General features: G+C 42.2%; 2 protein-coding genes across 2 annotated transcripts; both read left to right on the top strand.

Annotated features, from left to right (window-relative positions):
- On the top strand, nt 311-6,290 carry LOC100622524 (olfactory receptor 52D1-like). Its single transcript, XM_021062223.1, is given in 5 exon segments — nt 311-373; nt 3,444-3,522; nt 5,295-5,402; nt 5,405-5,863; nt 5,866-6,290. Coding segments are annotated over 5 exon segments (1,134 nt in total).
- LOC100524159 (putative olfactory receptor 52P1) lies at nt 13,226-14,215 on the top strand. The gene has a single exon (XM_003129488.2). It carries the CDS (start codon nt 13,226-13,228, stop codon nt 14,213-14,215), a length of 990 nt encoding a protein of 329 aa, XP_003129536.2.

Raw genomic sequence — 19,660 nt, 5'->3', positions numbered from 1 at the left:
TTACCGTATGATTACTATGGTTTAATGAAACTAAGAAAAGGTTTCTCTACCCAGTGTTTATAGGTGTCCAGGGTTGGCTCAACTGCAAGTTCTGAGGGAATCGTTCCCTCCAGATGGTTCCTGCTTCAGACACCACCAACTCGTTTGCGGGATCCACAGGTCCAGACTCACTTTAGAATCACTGTTACAAGTGGGTGGGCCCCCACGGACACCAGTGTGTTCAACAGTTGACGAGAGAAAATCATGAACATTCAGGAAAACACTGCACTATCAGAACAGGAAGATACAGATGAAATAGCCGAAGTCGGACATGGAGAGAGCAGAGTCCAGGAGCGGCCCCATGGGCAAAGGGTCCCTCCCTGTGGAGTCGTGGGTGGGGCTCGGTTGCCATTTGTGACTATACACAGAGCATCCCATGAGCGTTTGTGCTTCAGAGTTGTTGTTGGGGTTTGAGCACATGCTGCTCACACAGCGACAGTTATTCACTAGCCCTTCCAGGGTGTCCGGCTAAGTCCATCGTTTTTGTAGACCAATAGAAAAAAAGTGGAAATATTAAAAAATAAGGACAGGAAAGTGTCAGAAGAAACAGAGATGCAATAAATGTATTAAACATCTCTCAGCCCTCCAAGTAATAAAGTAATACGATAGGACCACTTTCCCACTTCCCATGTAAAATTAAAACAAAACGGTCAGATAATACACAGAGCTGGTGAGGGTATAGAGAAACAGGGACATTCATTCCCTGCTGATGGGATACTTTCTATGAATAAACCTATTTTCAAGATTGATTTATTGGGAGTTCCTGTTGTGGCTCAGTGGTTAACAAATCCAACTAGGAACCATGAGGTTGTGGGTTCGATCCCTGGCCTTGCTCAGTGGGTTAAGGATCTGGCATTGCCGTGAGCTGTGGTATAGGTCGCAGACACGGCTCGGATCCTGCGTTGCTGTGGCTGTGGTGTAGGCCGGTGGCTACAGCTCTGATTGGACCCCTAGCCTGGGAACCTCCATATGCCGTGGGAAGTGGCCCAAGAAATGGCCAAAAGACCAAAAAAAAAAAAAAAAAAAAAAAAAAGAAAAGATTGATTTATTAATATTTAGAATAGTTAGAAGTATGCATATTCCACATCTCAGAAATCTCACTTAAATATAATAAGCATTTGAGGCACGAGGCACATGTGAACGAGATAGTCTTGTATGAGAATACTAATAAAACATTATATTTCTATATAATTGTAAACCACCTAACTGTTCATCAAAGAGGAATGAATGAATTAAATATAGTATTTCACTCAAATAAATGAATGAACGAAATGCGGTATCCTCACTTAGTAAAATATAGAAGCACCATATATTACCTCTAAGGAACAATAATAAATAAAGTTTATAGAAGTAATAAATACTTTACCAGAACTACACGCACAAACGTGAACATATCTTTCAAATAAAATGTTGAGCAAAATTGATATGCATGAGACCATTTATATGAAGCTTAAAAATATGCTTTACAGTACTAGACATTAATGAGGATCGTATTTATGTAGTGAAAGTATAAAATAGTATAAAATATTATGGGAATGCTAAGAAAACAACTTATCTCTGAAGGATAGGGAAGGCAAATGTCACAAAAATAAGCTAAATTGGAGGCTCAATATTTTTGTAGTATTTTGTTTCTTAATATACATTGTGTATACAGATGTATGCTATATTATTCTTTATAAACTTTTTGTGTCCAAAACAGATTAAAATGAAAGAAACCCAGATTTGACATCGGTAGAAGTGAAAACATTATGAGAGATGTGAAAAAAAAACCTATTTAAATATTTCTCTATAATTACGTTATCTATAATCAACCTTTGCTCCAGTGTTTTGATGTATTATTTAAGTTACCTAATATAGTGCCTATATACTGGGGCACTTATGTTTGCACAGTTGTTTGTCTGTTTCTGCACCATAGCCTCATTGTTTCAAGAGTTTTATGTTTTAATTTCTAGGTTCCTTTCTGTTATATTATCTTCAGATGTATGTTCTTCCCACTTAATTTCAGAATCATTTTTATCAAGATTTCAGGCAAAGCAAATTGAAATGTGTTTGGAATGTCCCTGAATTTATACATGTATTTAAGGAGAAGGTATAGCCTCTAGATGTGTTTTTAGTTTTTATATGCACAAGAAAACAAAAACATGCAAAATCTCATGTATTAGGATACGTATTTAGTTCATTAAATGAGCTGATTGACTTGCATATTCACTCACTTATTCATTCATTTGACCCTTATGTACCATTCATGATGCTAGTGATAGGGATACAGGGTTTGGGGAGAAATCAGCTGGGGGCTATTCTCCCTGGTTAGTGTGATTACCCAAAGGGTGAATTAAACTTGTGACTGAGGGGAGAGGCCCCTGGGCCATAGTAGAAGGCATCTGACAGAACCTCAGGAGATGTTCTCCAAGATAGGCCTCTTGAGTTGTATTCGGGGATTTGAGAGGACCCGGTTATAAAAATGGGGGAACAGGGGCAGAAAGAAAGGATCCTTTTTCATTGATACCTGCCATTATCCTCCACCAGGGCCTCCTTGTAATAGAGAGCAAAAGGGCTGACTGGTCCCAGGATTCCTACATGTTGTTAGAGCCACAGATTTTTGCAGGAGAAGCTGTGTGGACCTGACTCGAAGCAGGTGCATCTGTGTTTGCCTGCTTATGTTGATGTGTTTTTCTGTTGATGTATTCACTCAGTACGTTTACTTTGCTGCTTACATCCCTCTGTCACTGTTTCCCTCTTACTGACACTTGACTGAACAAAGTCTCCCTACAGAGCCTATCTGTAGGCAGAATCTTACATGTCATTGTTTAGAATCTGGATCTCTGAGTCCCACTTCTGTTATATCTTTGCGAGATTCTGTAGCTGTTTGGTTCTGTCTTGTGCATTTTGCAATGGACTAGGCAACGTATTTTTTGATAAATTTAATAACTTGGTACTCCTGGACTCATGAAAAGTAATGTGGCCACATCTAGACCCAGCAGTGGAAAGGGCATAAACAGGTGAGCATAGATGCACCTGCTTAGAGACACATCCACACAGTACCCCCTGCAGGAAGCTGTGGTTCTAATAGCTTGAGAGACTGTGGGGACTGGCGAGAGGATGAGTTCTAGAAAGTGACCTGGAGAGTGTCTAGGGCAAAGTCATTGGCTTACAAAAAGATTAATGTTAGAAAGACACTAGGGATAGACAGAGCTTGGGCCTGCTAACACTATTTTACTAGGTTTTTAACAGCAGGGGTTTTACCTCTGATGCTTTCATGAGCATGAATACTCCAGCCAGGGGTTAAAACCCCCTGGCTCTCACATGCTCACTTGTGTACGAATGAGAGTTTTGGGGATACAAACTACCAGGCCAGTTCCAGACTTAGCTTTAACTTCACCCTCTCTATCCTCATTCTCCTCCAGGACTGGCAAAGGCTGAACAGCCCCAAGATCCCTAAGGTCAACCAGTCTTTTCTCCTGGGAGCCCAGGACAACCTCCAGGGTCAATCTTAGACATAATGGTGGTGGCGCCTTGCGTGTGTGTCTGGGGAGAGAGGGAGTAACACAGAGCTACTGCTGGGATCCCTGGGGGTCTTTACTTCAGTTACTTAAAGAGCCACACCTTGGAGTCTAGGTGCCCGAACGTGAGGCGTGGAAGATGCAGGACCATGAGTGTGCTCACCAAGGGCCAAATGCCTGTTTGCTGAGATACACCCACCTTGGTGTGGACACGCTCATACACACACACTTGGAGAAGGGGTGTGGGACTAGCTTTCCATGGGCTCATTGCCTCTCATTCAGGTAAGTGGTTGTAGCTCTAAGTTCACCTTCTGGTCGCCTTGTCTCTGAGCCTCAAGTGCTCAGAACTCCATGGCCTATTTCATTCTTATTTATCATTGCACAGTTCTCATCAGAAAAGTCCCTTGTGTGTCATATCTGCATTCAATCTGCATTTTTTGGATTGCTTTATTATGAGAAATTGACTCATGCTTTTAAAAATTATTTTTCCTCATTGATAACTGTACATATTCTTTATCTGCACCATAACTTTTTTTCCCCCTTTTTTATGTTATGGGCTTTCTTTTGTTTTTTCATACAGGTATAGCTGACTTACAATATTATATTAGTTTCGGATGTAAAACGTAGAGATTTGATGCATTTCTATATGGCACAACATACCAATTCATCACACTATTATTGGCTATACCCCTGTTCTGTACATCACATCCTTGTGACATTTACCTCGTGACAGGTGGTTAGGACCTGTTCATGTCCTTCATTATTTCACCCATCCTCCCAACCTTCCTCCCTGCCTCTGGCAGCCACTTCTTTGTTCTCTGTATCTGTGAGTCTTTTTGGTTTTGGTTATGTTTTTTCATTTGTTTTATTTTTTTATATTCCACCTATAAAGGAAAACATGCATTAGTTTTCTTTCCCTCTCTGACTTATTTCACTTAGCGTAAAACTCTCTAAATCCATCCATGTTGTCCCAAATGGAAAGATTTCAATTTTTTTATGGATAACTATTATTACATTGTACATATACATATATAAACATCATACATTTGTGTTTTTAAGCTTTTGAATAAACAGTTATGCACAAGTGTTTAATTTCTATTATTTTTTAAAAACGCTTTTGTTGATCTTTTAGATGTTACAGTTGCTGAGAGGGGTACGTCATATTTTATCAATTTCTTTTTACATTTCTACCCATTTTTTGTTACACATACTTCAAGTTATGTTCTCTAAGTGGACACAATTAAAAAATATGCAATATATCTTCTTCTATATTTAATAATGCTTTCCTCTTAATGGAATATTAATATTGTCCACAAAAATAAAAAACTGTACTCAATAAAAAATACCTTTACAGTAAATAAAAAAAAAAAAAAAAAAAAAAAATATATATTCTCTCAGAAGTTAATGTTTTATGCCATGTTACTACCACTGTAATACTCAATGTTTTTATGCCATGTTATCACCACTGTAATAATGTTTTTTTGCCACGTTATCACCACTGTAACACTCAATGCTTTTTTGCCACGTTATCACCACTGTAACACTCAATGCTTTTTTGCCACGTTATCACCACTGTAACACTCAATGCTTATCCACGTACACCACTAGCACCACTACTACCCTACCGTATGAGGCACATCACCATGATTTCAGAATCACTTTTGGCATCTCAATATCCCAACTTCTGCATCTCCTCGGAAATTCCTGATTCCCCTTGAGGCGGAGGCTCAGTGGTGTCTCTCTCGCTCTTCCCAGGGGCTTCCCGGGGGGCCAGCATGAGCGGTTGCAACGCCTCCCAGCGCCACCCCTCCGTCTTCCTTCTCCAAGGCATCCCTGGGATGGAGGACAGGCACCGCTGGCTCTCCGTCCCTTCAGTGCCATGTACTTCGTCACCATCCTCGGGAACTGCGCCATCGTCTTCACCATCTCCACCGAGCGCTCCCTGCACAAGCCCATGTTCCTGCTCCTGTGCATGCTGGCCCTCACGGACCTGGGCATGTCCACCAGCACCGTGCCCAAGGTGCTGTGCCTCTTCTGGTCTGGCCGGAGCGAGATCAGCTACGGGGGCTGCCTGGCCCAGCTCTTCTTCATCCACTCCATCTCTGCCTTGCAGTCGGCCGTCCTCATGGCCATGGCCTTTGACCGCTACGTGGCCATCTGTGAGCCCCTGCGCTACGCCACCCTCCTCTCCAACAGTCGCGTTGGGCTCATTGGCCTGGCGAGTGTAGGGAGAGCCGTCCTGCTGATTCTCCCCATGCCCGTGCTCCTCCAGCACATGCCCTTCCACCCCAGACGCGTCATCCCCACCACCTACTGCGAGCACATGGCGTGGTGAAGATGGTGTGTGTGGACACCACGGTCAACAGGATGTACGGCCTGGCGGTGGCCCTGCTGGTTGCTGGGGGGGACATCGCAGCCATTGCCTCGTCCTATGTGCTGATCGTCCGGGCTGTCCTGAGGCTCTCTTCCAAGGAAGCCCACCGAAAAGCGGTCCACACCTGCACCGCACACATCTCTGTCATGCTGCTCTACTACACTTCTCCACTTTTCTCTTTTTTCTCTCACCGCTTTGGTCATTGCATCCCACCTCATGTGCACAGCATTCTTGGCAACCTGTATTTCCTTGTGCCTCCAATGCTCAATCCTATCATTTATGCCGTGAAAACCAAGGAGTTTCGGGACAAATTGACAAAATACGGCTGTTGGGGAAAGGAACCCTTAAACATTACCCATGGAAAGACACCTGTGTGAACATCTGGCACTGCTGCTTATGAGGGAACAAATGTTAATGGATACAGTTCTTGGAGGAATTGGCTAGTGGGCGAAATACGCCATATTGGCAAATTATTTGCCAAAATTCTTAAACAGAGAGGCTAAGATACAGGAGAATGTCTTGTTCTCATTGTTTCCAAAGCAAGGCTCTCAGGTGAAAATAACAATGTATTTTCTCCATACTTATGTGGTAATTGGTAAACTGTATCTGATAATGTACATAAAATACCTTTGGACAACACATACTAAATGCAAGTGACATGAGGTGGGAGATTCCCACATGAAGAGAATATACGGGCAAATTACAACAATTTGCCTGCCACTTTGCCATCGCAAGGACAACGTGTGTGTAGGTGTGGGTGTGGATTTTGTATTCATGTATTAGGAGGAAGTTAGATATTAAGACTGTTTGGTGGGCATATGAAGGTCCGGGAAAGTACAAAATATATTTGGAATCATGAATTTCTCATACCTGCTGCAGGAGCCTTATAATTGGGCTGCAGGACTTGTTTTCTTATAGAACTACAGGAGACTCTACAGAGAACTGACGCCTTGAAATGGTCCCAAGCCCCCAACTTGTAAACAATTAGAAAATAATTATATAGTAGTTGTATAAATAGATAATTTCTAATAAATTTTCAGGGAGGCGATACCTCTGAGTAGAGGTTCAGGTATTGGGGCAAAAGATTTTGCAGCATTGAAGAATACAAGCCTGGGTTCTCCAGAAACAGGGTCGGGTCTGAGACAAAAGCTTGCATACTGGCAGTTCCTTTAGAAACGTGGCCACGAAGGATGGGCTCTCGTCAACAGGTGGAGTGAAACAGGAAAGCGGGAAAGAGAGGAAGCTAAGGCAAGGATTTCCTGTGCGCTGCACACCGCCAGTGAAGACAGTTGTCCGGCCCTGCCAGGACCATGATGAAATACATTCCAGAGTTGTCTTCCCCAGGGAATGAAAGAACTTTACCCAAAGACTCATGCGGGGCTCCTGGTCCTCCCAGCAGGTGTCAACTCTGGGTGTGGATGCAAGACAGCAGAGCTGCTTGCTGGGCTTATCCCGAGCCGTGGACTCAGGGCACCACGTGGTAAGATGTTTCACACACTAGGCATGGCCTGAGGGTGACTGTCTGCTTACACCAGCATGGAACTGGGTGTGTGAATACAGTGGGTGACCAAAAGAGTTATGAATGGGGGACAAGGATTGTCTAATGCAACCATCTGCGTGACTGAGGCATCGCAGTAGGCTCTGGACTTTCGTTCAGGTTAGTACAGGGCTCACAGGTTGAGCCTAACCAATGGAATTATTTTTCTTTTTCTTTCTTTTTAGGGCCACATGGGCTGCATACGGAAGTTCCTGGGCTGGGGCCAAGTCGGAACCACATCTGCAACCTACACCACGGCTTGTGGCACCACTGGATCCTTAACCCACTGAGAGATGTGGGATCAAGCCCGCATCCTCGTGGACACTATGTCCAGTTCTTAACCCTCTGAGCCACAGTGGGAACTCCTGGAATGACTAGTTTAATTTTTTCAACTTTGGTTAAAATTATCTCATTCAAATAATTTAATTTGCACAATGATAGCTAACGAGAAGATATTCTTTAAAACATACATAAAAGTTGACTTAGAAAGAAAAGAGCAGCTATAGATACATATAGTTCTCAAATCTTACTTCTTGTTGTGTCTTCTTTTTTACACAGAACCACATAAGAATGCTATTCATTCATCTGTGCTTTCTGTTTTTGTTGTTAAAATACTACATATGCTTTGTAAAGCAATCAAATGTGATAAGATACACACCTAAATGTAAAAGTCTTCCTTCGACTCTTATATGATTCCAGTTCCTAGAAGCAAACCCTCTAAACATGTGTTATGATGCCTACTCTACTGTTTATATATTCGAAATGTAAGTGCCTCTGCGAACATCTAGATAGAATTCCTTTTTTTATAAATATGACTAAATATTTACTTAACTTTGACCTTGTACGTGCAGCAGGATTTTGTGCTTTGTTTTGTTCATTTTAATGTGCTTTCTTTCTTTGCTGCCAGTTGTAAATTTCCTTTTTTTTTTCAATTAATTTATTTTTTGCCCTTGATGGGATGGGACCAAGCAGCACATTCCTTTGTTTTTATTTGGTATCACCAGTCCCGGAGTTTTCTACTTTGGTTCTCTGGTAAGTAACATTTCTCCGCCCTCCATGCATCCTCCTCCACCACAAATGAGAGAACAAACAGCCCTGCGTCACATGGAAAATGAGGACCAAGGCAGCTGCTGGTGCCCCACCTTTGTGTGGTCCCTTCCCTGCAGGATTGAGAAAGACCCCCACTGCAGGGCTCCTTTCCCTAACATGCTTCTTCTGTTTTTCCTCTGTGGAGAACTCCTCCCAGATGGTGCTCATGCCCCGTTTGGAGAGAAATAAAGGCACTGCTACACTCCTCTCCTGATTATCGTCCATGCACCTGCAGGAGAGCTGACGTCTCTGTTGGAGGCTTGGTGGTATTCTCTTAGTCATATCCGGTGGTGTCAAGTGCAGCTTTCTTAGTTTGTATTTGAAACTAAGAGTTTATTTCCACTTGCGAGATACAAAATTTTATATCATGTGACTGGAAATGCTTTTCCCAAATAAACCTCTCATTAGTTTACCATAGACTTTTAGGCATTTTCAACGTCTCTACTTAAAACGATACTGCTCGGAAGTTCTCTTCTTAAAGCTTTAGTCCCTGTCGCAGTTTTAATAAACCAATACATCTGAGAGTATGATAACATACTCACCACTTCTCAACTTTAGTTAATCTTAGAAAATAAAATATATTTATCTAGCTACGTGTCTCCTTACATTTTGTCTTATTCCTTTTGAAATATCACCTTCTTGGGTCCTGGAGTCTTACAGGCCAGCCACAACATTTCAATATTCAAATCTGTGGTGATGATGCCTGCAGATAGATCTGCATATTCAGATCTTAACATCAGGGTCTGATACTCTACATGTGTACCACTCACTGAGGGCCTGTTTTGCATATGGTGAATGCTTCAGGTTTTGACACGCATTGCTTTGTTTTTCTTTGTTTCTTTATTTGTTTCAAATTATAAAGTTCTATGCAAAACTCAATGTGAAAAAAGATATTTTGTTATCATTCTGGGGAGTATTAGGGAGTGCTCAGAGTTTATAGGTCATGTGTTCTATGGAAGCAGCTACAAATTTGATTCATTTTCAAATATGAGAGAGGACTAAAATTGAGAACATAAGTACTAATTCAAGTAAGTTAATGGCAGAAGAATGGGAGGTAGGGTCACACAGGGAATATACACACCACGACTGACCATAATGAGAGAAAACTTCACCGGCGTTTGGTGGATTTGGATATGAACTGTGATCTGTTGATATCTGCTGTAAGGCAGCAGAGCTGACTCAGAGATGGTCTGATTTCACGGAAGGATTTCTGAGCTACAAACCTGGAATTGATCAGATGAAGGTTAAGTCATGGCTGGTAGGTGAGAAAAAATGATTTCAATTTGTGTTGTCTCCTCTCACCTCATTACATTGAATGGTTTATCCTTTGCTTAAATACGGTATTAATGGCAAAACCAATTAATTTTGTATTTAACTGTTCTAAAATTTTTATTATCGCTCTTTTTTTAATACCACAAAACATCACACCCCTTGTCCACTATAGCGTAACCAGACCTTGTTGTTTAGATAAACTGGAGTCCTGAAAACTAGGATCAGGACGTTGAGATCTGGATGGATGGTCCTGCTTGGGGACCACTCTAAATCTGGTGATAGAATATTCTAATGTTGAGCTAATTATTAAGTGAACTTAAGAAAAATGCGTTTTAAGATAAGATAGACGTCTCTACATGCCTCCCATGGAAAAAATGTATAGGAAAAATTGAACAAAGAATACTTTTGTGTGTGACCTTAAATTGTAGCTTACAAACATATAAATAGGAATGTATTACTACAATTTAAATTTTGTTCTTTAGCGATATCTCTTAGCAATCATCCCATTAGCACAGACATACCTGTTTCATTCCTTTGCATGACTCTGTCATATTCCTTTCTGTATTTGTCAGCATTTATTTCAGCAGTTACCTATTGATGGACAGATGTTTGTTTTTATTGCTTACGGTGTTCCTAGAAATTTAAGGTGGAGAATTTTGCTCCCCTACACAGCATTCACTGTTTTGTAGGGCTGCAGACTATTATCCACTGAAGCATGATCATATTCAAAAGTCTCTATTCCCATTAAAGGGTTAAAGCTGTATCTATGGGCATCCGCCACATAGAGGTAAGTCATATAATACCATCATTACGTAAACACTGGGAAAGGCAAAATGATCCCTTTTCCCCTGAGAACTCTTTTTCAGGGTATATTGCTTTTTGAATGAAGCCCAGTGGGATCCCCTAATAAACTGGTCCTTTTTAAAAAGTTACTCTCCCTCTTTCTTTGAGAGAGTCATGGTTGCTCCCAGAGTTGTTGGATGATGAAACCAGAGTTCAAAGTTTCCCTTACATAGTGTCAGAGCTTGGTTCCCTGTAGAAAGGCAGCTTATGTGTTGTGTCCCAGGAAAAAGAAGTAAGAGGAGACCAAGGGTAGGCAAGGATCCCCTTCCAGGGTTAGATCCACTCAGCAAAAAATAAAATGTGTTCTGTGAAGCACAAATTAGGCAGATTCAGCTGTGACTCTGAGCGACAAGGCACTGGTATCAGAAGATAAGAAGCTGGTAGGAAGACTATAGTACAGCCTTTCCAGTAAGTTCTGATGCAAATCATTAAAGCTGCCCCTAGATCCCCTCTTTCAATCAGATTGTGTTCCCTAAGTGCCTTCTATCTGTAGTCCATTAATTCTATCTGACTGGCCACTCATTTGCTAGCCACTCAGCACCCTCTGCTCTGGGTATCTGAACGTACTGCCTCAGTCAGAAAGCTGAGCAAGTTGACAGGAGGTGTAGGGGCTGAAGGAGCAAAAGATTCGAGAGTCAGATGGTTTTTAAATAATGCAGAAACATTGTTAGATATGACCAAGGAGAGCTGATATACAAATCCTGGCTCATGGTGAGCACTTAATAAATACATCTTAAATGAAGGCAGATTGATTAAAGAAAGAAAACTTAGCTTGATGCTATGCAACAGAACATGGATATGGGCAGCGCCATGATGTGAGCAAGTGCGGAAAGTGAGGATAAGACTGAGCTAACTGAGGATAACTCTTGAGTTTGTCAAGAAAAGAAGAAAGAACTATGGAAAGCGTTTTTGGCAAAAGGAGCTGTCAGTCATAGACCTACTTCTAATCCTGTCTCCTGAAGTCCGTGCATTTGTCAGCAAGGTCGCACTGAATTTCTCACTATTCCTTAGTATACCTATGTTTTCTAAGAGCCAGACATTTGCAAACGTTTCAGATTTTTCTACTATGCAACTAAGACTTGGAACCACTCCTCTGGCTCTATGAAGCATAAAAAATGTCAGTGGGGGTAGAGAAAAATGGATGTTTCAGAAGATTACATGTTGTTAGTGTGATGAAAACAGAAGTTTTTTTTTTTTTTCTAAGACCCACATAAGTGTAGGGAGTGGGTCATGTGAAGATATGTAGGGAGATTGAACAGCAAGAGCAAACGCTGAAGAAGGAATGAACTTGTGCTCAAAGAACTTCATGATAGAGATGAAGAATAAATTAATAGCCCACTGGACGAATGAGTAGTACACTACTCAGGATTAAAGCGGACTCAGTCTACACATGAGGGCCAGGTGGAATGAAAGAAAGATTGCACGAGTCACAAGAAAATCCTCGGGCACTGTTCCTCAAATGCATAAATAAATGCACAGCTTGAGAGTAGGAGACAGTTCTGCACCTGACTCAGCTTATGGATAACCAGTGCTGTGGCTGGCCCACCCTTGTGGTTCTTAGTAAGAATGCAAGATGCCCTCAGCAACAAGCATTAGGAAAATCTGCAGCGAAAGAAGGTTTATTACTTACAGATCCTATAAATTACATGGCACACTTAGGGCCACCCAGAGAGGTCACAGGGAGAGAGAGAGAGCTCCTTGGCTTAGGTTCTCCTTTTATTGACGTGAAGGGTGGGGGCTCGGATTTTGCAAGCTCACTGTTGGTTAATTTAAGCATAGAAGCATAAAGGTAAAGTGTGGGCAGAGAGACCCAAATGGTCACCTACCAAACACAACCAAGGTCTCTAAAATAAAGGAACCCAGCCTCCCTCTTTGTCTAGTCCTCTAGCCTGTAATGTGTTTGTGTGAGTTAACGCTCTTTGAAGAAGATGCCTTGACAATCAAAGGTGAAGGCAGGCATTTGCATCCCAAACAAAGAAAATCTAACAGTCAGGCCTTACCCTACAGGGGCAGCCACCTGATGGTGTCCTTGTTTGGACATTACATCTGTCATATTTTGTCCAACGACCAGAGGGCTCCTGTGTTGAGAAATGAGATCATAACCAGAGAGTAGACCCCTGAAAGCAGGGGAACGTGTAAAAGCAGAGAACCTCACCGAGATCCCAGCAGCCCGGTGCTCTTGCAACAAAAGGGGAGTAAGCATATATCCTTTCTACATAGGAAGCTTCCCAATGAGAAGGTTACGGTTCCTTTATAAGATTCTTACACCCTTTAATTGAGGTTGAAAATCTTTTCTATTCTTACTCAGAACTGCAGGCAAAATGTTTCAAGTATAGAATTGCTGAACTGGGAGCGATGAGAGTAAAGCTCCATTACGACGTCACTTACACGGAAAACAAGCCTGAGGCTCATGAAGAAGTGAATGTGAAAATAACGTAGAAGCTTAGAGATAGAACTGAAGCCGTATTGAAGATCCCATGCTTCCAAAGAGGTATCTTTCCATCTTTCTCTGAGCCCCATCTCAGGTGAGTCCTTAAAAGCCCAGCTGGTAGGAAAAAACGACACACCACCATGTCTCACTGGCAGGGATCCAAACTGTCTTTAACAACCAGCAACAGTTTCTACGATGCCCTCTTCAACCGCTCCAGCTTTACAACCTTCACTCTGATGGGCATACCTGGCTTAGAGTCACAGCACTTGTGGCTATCTTTTCCTTTCTCCTTCATGTTTTTGGCCACCCTCATTGGAAACGGTGCCATCCTCTTCCTGGTGGCCACAGAGCCCACACTTCACACACCCATGCACCTGCTCCTAGCTCTGCTGATGGCGGCTGACCTCACATCCACTCTGGCTCTGGTGCCTAAACTCCTCTTTCTCTTCTGGTTCAATGATCGGGATATAGCGGCCAATGCCTGTTTCACTCAGATGTTTTTCATCCATGGAGCATCTGTGGTACGATCAGCCCTACTTGTTGCAATGGCCTTTGACCGGTTCGTGGCTGTGTGTGAGCCATTACGCTACAACAGCGTCATGAGCCATTTCTTAGTTGGACGCCTAGGACTTGTAGCTCTAGCCAAGGGTGTGATTCTCATCCTACCAATGCCTCTGCTGCTTCAAAGGTTGACCTTCTGCCGTATGGCCATTCCTCATACCTACTGTGACCACATGGCTGTGGTGAAACTGGCTTGTGATGACACCAGACCTAACCGTATCTATGGTCTCTTTGTGCTTCTGCTTGTGGTGGGACTTGATTTACTGCTGATTGGCTTCTCCTATGGTCTCATCCTGCAGGCCGTGATACGCCTCAATTCTCGAGATGCCACCTGCAAAGCCCTTAACACCTGCTCAGCCCACCTTTTTGTCATCCTTGTCACTTATGGCCCTGCCCTCTTTTCCTCCCTCACCCACCGCATTGGTCACAATATCCCACCTCATGCCCACATTCTCCTTGCCAATCTCTACCTTCTCCTGCCTTCAGTGTTCAACCCCATCATCTATGGCATAAAGATGAAAGAAATACAAACCAAGGTGGCCAAATGCCTGTGCAGAGGACCTCCATAGGCTGTAAGTCCTGACACGATACCTGTGCGTAAGTGAACAATGAGGACAACTGACAACACCTTTGCCCAATCATCCAAGACCCGCTTGTATCTCCAGATGAGCTGTGGAAAGAATAGACCATGAGGGAGTGTGTGCGTGTGTGCTGGCTTATATGAAGAACCGATGTGTTTGTACTCTAAAAAGGGGACAGCCTAAGACAGCTCTTTGTACATAGAACCACTCTTCCAGCAAAGGGTCTCCTGATGGTTTTCACACCTGTGTTCACAGTCACCAACCCCATACAAACCTTTCCTGTAAATGATCCAAGGTAACCTTTTCTTGTCTTGGTGGAAAGTTTCTATTTGTTTCATTCTATTTCTCTAACTCTGTTTCTAAATAGCTTATTATTGTCAAAAGGGACTTGGCATACTTACCTTAGATACCTCTTTAACAAGTAGTAACTGAATTTTTTTTAATCCATGGCAATGCAGCATCTTCATAGTATCAATTAGTGACTGTGACGATATGGATGCTTATGGCAAAAATGAAGAAACTTAAAGATGACACGTATAGACTCAGAACTCATGGCTTGTTGTGATACATATACTAGAAGACTTCATTGTCAGGGAAAATATGCATCCAGTTGATTATTTCAAAGACTCCTGTGACCAGGATCCCCATCGTAGAAAAGCTTACATATCAGGAAACTCCCTGTTTCTGAAGTGTTATTTATGGGTAATTCAGATCATGGACATACACGAATTTAAATGATAAAGCACTCTCATGTTGAAAGAGGCTAAATCATTGTAGTAAATGAAATTTCTACCTAATCATTTAAAAACATGGTTATCATAAGATCAGTTACACTATGTAATAATGCAAGTATAAGACTGAATAGTTAGACTGAAATGACCCCTTTCTCTTTGTTCCTTCCTTCCTTCCTTCCTTCCTTCCTTCCTTTCTTCCTTCCTTCCTTCCTTCCTGTCTTTCTTTCTGTCTGTCTGTCTGTCTGTCTGTCTGTCTGTCTCTCTCTTTCTCTCTTTGCTTTTTAGGGCCACAAGTGTGGCACATGGAAATTCCCAGGCTAGGGGTAGATACCTCTGAGCTACAGCTGCCGGCCTACACCAGAGCCACAGCAATGTGGGATCCAAGCTGTGTCTTCCACCTACACCACAGTTCATGGCAACATCGGATCCTTAACACACTGAGCAAGGCCATGGATCAAACCTGCATCCTCATGGACACTAGCAGGGCTCATTACCTCTGAGCCACAATGGGAACTTCTGACCCTATTTCTAATAAATGTTAAACAAAATGAAACCACTGAATGTAAGAATTATTGAAAAATGTTAGCATTTTAGCACAATTTAAATAATTATGGTAATTGACTTTAAAGTTAGGAAAAAGAATACTAAATTTCAAAATCCTTCTTAAAGCTCTATCACTATGATAGAGATTCTTCTTCTTTTTTTTTTTTTTTTTTTTTTAAGGGCCACACCTGCAGCATATGGAAGTTTCTGGGCTAGAGGTCAAATAGGAGCTGCAGCTGCTGCTGCAGGCCTACGCCACACACTGGATGCAAAGCATCTTCAACTTACACCACAGCTTGAGGGAACACCGGATCTTTAATGCACTGAGGGAGACCAGGGATCAAACCTGCATCCTCATGGACACTATGTTGGGTTCTTAACCTGCTGAGCCACAGGGGGGACTCCGTCACTCAAGTTTAAATCATGGAAATATGTTTTTGGATCTGTCTCCTAAAGCAAAAGAAACAAAAGTAGAAATGAACAGATGAGATCTAATTAACCCAAAACCTTTTGCACTGTAAACCACTGACCAAAAAAAGGACAACCTATTGAATGGGGGAAAAATACTTGCAAATGTAATGACAGATAGGGGTTAATAGTCAAAATACATAAACAGCTCTAATAAGTAAATATCAAAAACCAAAACCAAAACCAATTAAGAAATGGCAGAAGGGCTTCTTTCCCCAAAGAAGACATACAGATTGTCCACATGCAAATTAAAAGATACTCAACATTGCTAGTCATAAGGGAATTGCAAGTAAAACCAAAAGAACATAGCTCGCACATGACAGAAAGGCCACCATCCAAAGATCTACAAATAACAAATCTTGGTGAGGATATAGAGAAAAAGGAAACTTAGTACACTGTTTATAGGAATAGAAGTAGGTGCAGCCACATCCACTCCCACAAACAGTATGAAGTTTCTTCAAAACAAGAAAAATACCACCTTACCCAGCAATTATACCCCTGGGTATATGTCCAAAAAAATGAAAACATTAATTCAAAAGTCATGCACCCCAGTGTTCAGAGCAGCATTATTTACAGTAGCCAAGCTTTGGAAGCAAACTTTGTGTCCATCTACAAATGAATGGATAAAGAAAAATTTCATATACAATGGAATATTATTCAGCCATAAATAAGAATGAAAATTTACCATTAGAAACACCATGGACGGACCTGTAGAGTATTTTGCTTAGTGGAATAAGTCAGAAGAGGTAACCAAAAAATAAAACAAATGAATAAATATAATAATACAGAAACAAACTCACAGAAACAGAGAACAATCTAGTTGTTACCAGTGGGTAGAGGACAGTGGAGGTGGCAGGACAGTCACAGGGGATTAAGAGGTACAAACCAGGAGTTCCCGTTGTGGCTTAGGGGTGGGCAAACCTGACTAACATCCATGAGAAAGCGGGTTTGATCCCTGGCCTTACTCATTGGGTTAAGGATCTGGAGTGGCTGTGGGGTGGGCCGGCAGCTACAGCTCCGATTCGACCCCTAGCCTGGGAACCTCCACAGGCCACAGGTGCAGCCATAAAAAGACAAAAGACAAAAAAAAGAAGAGGTACAAACTACTGACTACTGATTCAAAAGACATGCGCCCTACTGCTCAATGCAGCATTATTTACGGTAGCCAAGGTTCCTCACAAATGTATTGTTTCTTTGTCTAAAAAGTACAAAAACTTTCTGCTTTGCCGGCTTATTAGGATCCGTCTCTATGAGACCTCCATGTGCATGAATTAAATGTGTTTCTTTTTCGCCTGTTAATCCGTCTGCTTCAATGTTACTACGAGTCCAGCCGCAAGAACTCAGCAGGAATCGAAGGGGCAATTTCCCCTCCACACACAATGTGTGTGTTGACCCATCACAGAGCCGTCACAGGCTCCAGAGAAAGAACACCCAGGACTTTCCCCCGATCTTCTGAGAGGGACTTTGTTTTAGGGGATGAACAAAAGCATTACAAATCTTTAGTTCTTCCTTGTTTTGTTTTTATTTCTCATTTAAATAATAGGAGTGGAACAGATTGAAGGCTTTTTTTTTTTTTTTTCTCTTTTTAGGGCCACACCTGTGACATATGCAAATTCCTGGGCTAGGGGCCAAATAGAGCTGCATCTGCAACCTACACCACAGCCACAGCAACGAGCGAGGCTTAACCCACTGAGCGAGGCCAGGGATTGAACCTGCATCCTCACGGATACTAGTCAGGTCGTAACCTGCTGAGCTACAACGGAAACTCCCAAGATTGAAAGTTTCTTGAAGGCAGTTTAGCCATAGACAGATAAGTTTCAGGGCCATTTTCTGGAAAATAATTGTTGAACGCCTGCCCTGCTCTAAATCTTTAAGGCAACATATTAAAGATGTTTATGGCAGATATACTGTCCAATAGAACTCTCGAGGAGTGCAGATCACATAGCAATTTGGTAAGAAAAATACAATCGAAAAATCAAAAAAAAAAAATCATTTCTTTAAAGCAGTGGTTCTTAAAGTGTGATCCCCCAGGCAGCAGCATCAGCATAGATTGAGAAGTCATTAGAAAGGAAAGCTGGGGGCCCTGCTCCAAATTTAGTGAATCAGAAATTCTGGGGCTGTGGACTAGCAATCCATGTTTTAAGAAGAGCTATAGGTCATTTTGAAGCACACGAAAGTTTGGAAACTGCTGACTTCAGAGAGTCGCTCAGGAACCAGGATCGAGAGTACGTAGCTGACATCGATCTAGTGCAGTTGTGGGGACTGCCCTTGGCCAAGAGAGATCCATTTACATATGGTGTGACTGCAGGAGACAGTGACCAAAGGAAACTTTAGAACAGTGGTGAGGAGACCAAGGCCTGTAGTAAATTGTGGAGAGAGACCCTAATTCTGCAGACAATGCTTAGACGTCTCCCTGAATAATGTGGGGCCTTAGATGATGGCTGGGGCTGCTTTTCTGGGAATAGAAGTTTAGTACAGTTTTTCATGATCTGAAAGAGTCTTGGAACCCATGGTGCAGTATCCTCTATAAGCCGCAAGGTTACACCAGATAAGTCAACTCTTTGTGTGTGGCAGTATCGATACCAAGAGTGAATGAGACCCAGGGAAAGCTGGGTTGTGGTTTGAATGCTAAGGAGCTCTCTGACCATACAGTTTACTGAGATAAGCACAATGGATAATCTCAGCAAAGGACATCAGGAGATGCAGGCTTAGTAATGTTGAATATATGTCTTCTTAACAAAATTATTTCACATGGTGATAACTGCCTCTTCCAGATCCCAATATAATTTCCTACTGAGTTCTATTACTAGCTTGCTCTATCTTACACAGATAATTCAAAAAGAAAAAAAAAAGATGAAGCATTTTGCAAAGCTATTTACTCTGTGCAACAGTGGCCATTGGGGGACATGTGCAGTAAAGTTACATAGTAGTGGAGTCCCGGGAGGGAATCAATGTAGCAGATCAGGCCCGGGATAAACTGAGTGGCGTGGGAGAGAAAATATATCCATCCTGGGATCCCCAGGAGCTTGAACTGCATTGGAAACAGAAAAGGGTCCAGGTGCAATAACCGCAGCACCTGTAGCCTCCCTGACGTTAAAATGTTAGGAGCCCTTAGATAAATAGGCACTGAGAGGTAAAGATTCAAAACCAGAACAAAATAAAACCAGAAAAAGAGTTCCAAGGGAGCAGACTATAAACACCCCTTCTCTGACTCTTTAACAAAACCTGTACCTTCACCTCTAAATCCTGTTCTGCTCAACTAGAAAAGAAAGCTCGGATGTTCTGTCTCCTAGGAAACACAGAAGCTCCCTAGATGGCTCTGGCCCCAAACGCAGTGCAACCCACCTACCTCCCAAGTGGGATTTTCAGGTCGGTTTTATAACAACAAGAGGCGTATAACAACCTCTTAGCGCAGTGTTCAATTGTTGAGGATGGGAGACTCGCAATGCTCTTTTGATCTTCTGAAGATATTTCCACAACGCTGCGCCTTCTCTCTGCTGTCCTGGAGTCATGTGAGGTTGGGCTGGGAAAAACTGCACAGAGGATGTTTCTCAGCCTTCAAGAAAAGTCTACCTGTGTGAGTGGTGAATGGGAATTTATTTCAAAGCAGGAAGAATGAGGTTTGGAAGTCAGGAAAGGGGATTTTGCTAAATGACCGCTCTGTGTAACCCAATTTGGGATTTTTTTA

This window comes from Sus scrofa, chromosome 9 (genome assembly GCF_000003025.6).
Source record: "Sus scrofa isolate TJ Tabasco breed Duroc chromosome 9, Sscrofa11.1, whole genome shotgun sequence".
Lineage (NCBI taxonomy): Eukaryota > Metazoa > Chordata > Mammalia > Artiodactyla > Suidae > Sus > Sus scrofa.
The sequence above is the reverse complement of the archived record's forward strand: the minus strand, read 5'-3'. Positions and strand labels throughout refer to the sequence as shown.

Coding starts and splice junctions, on each gene's coding strand:
- LOC100524159 (XM_003129488.2), top strand. CDS start 13,226: ATGTCTCACTGGCAGGGATCCAAACTGTCTTTAACAACCAGCAACAGT.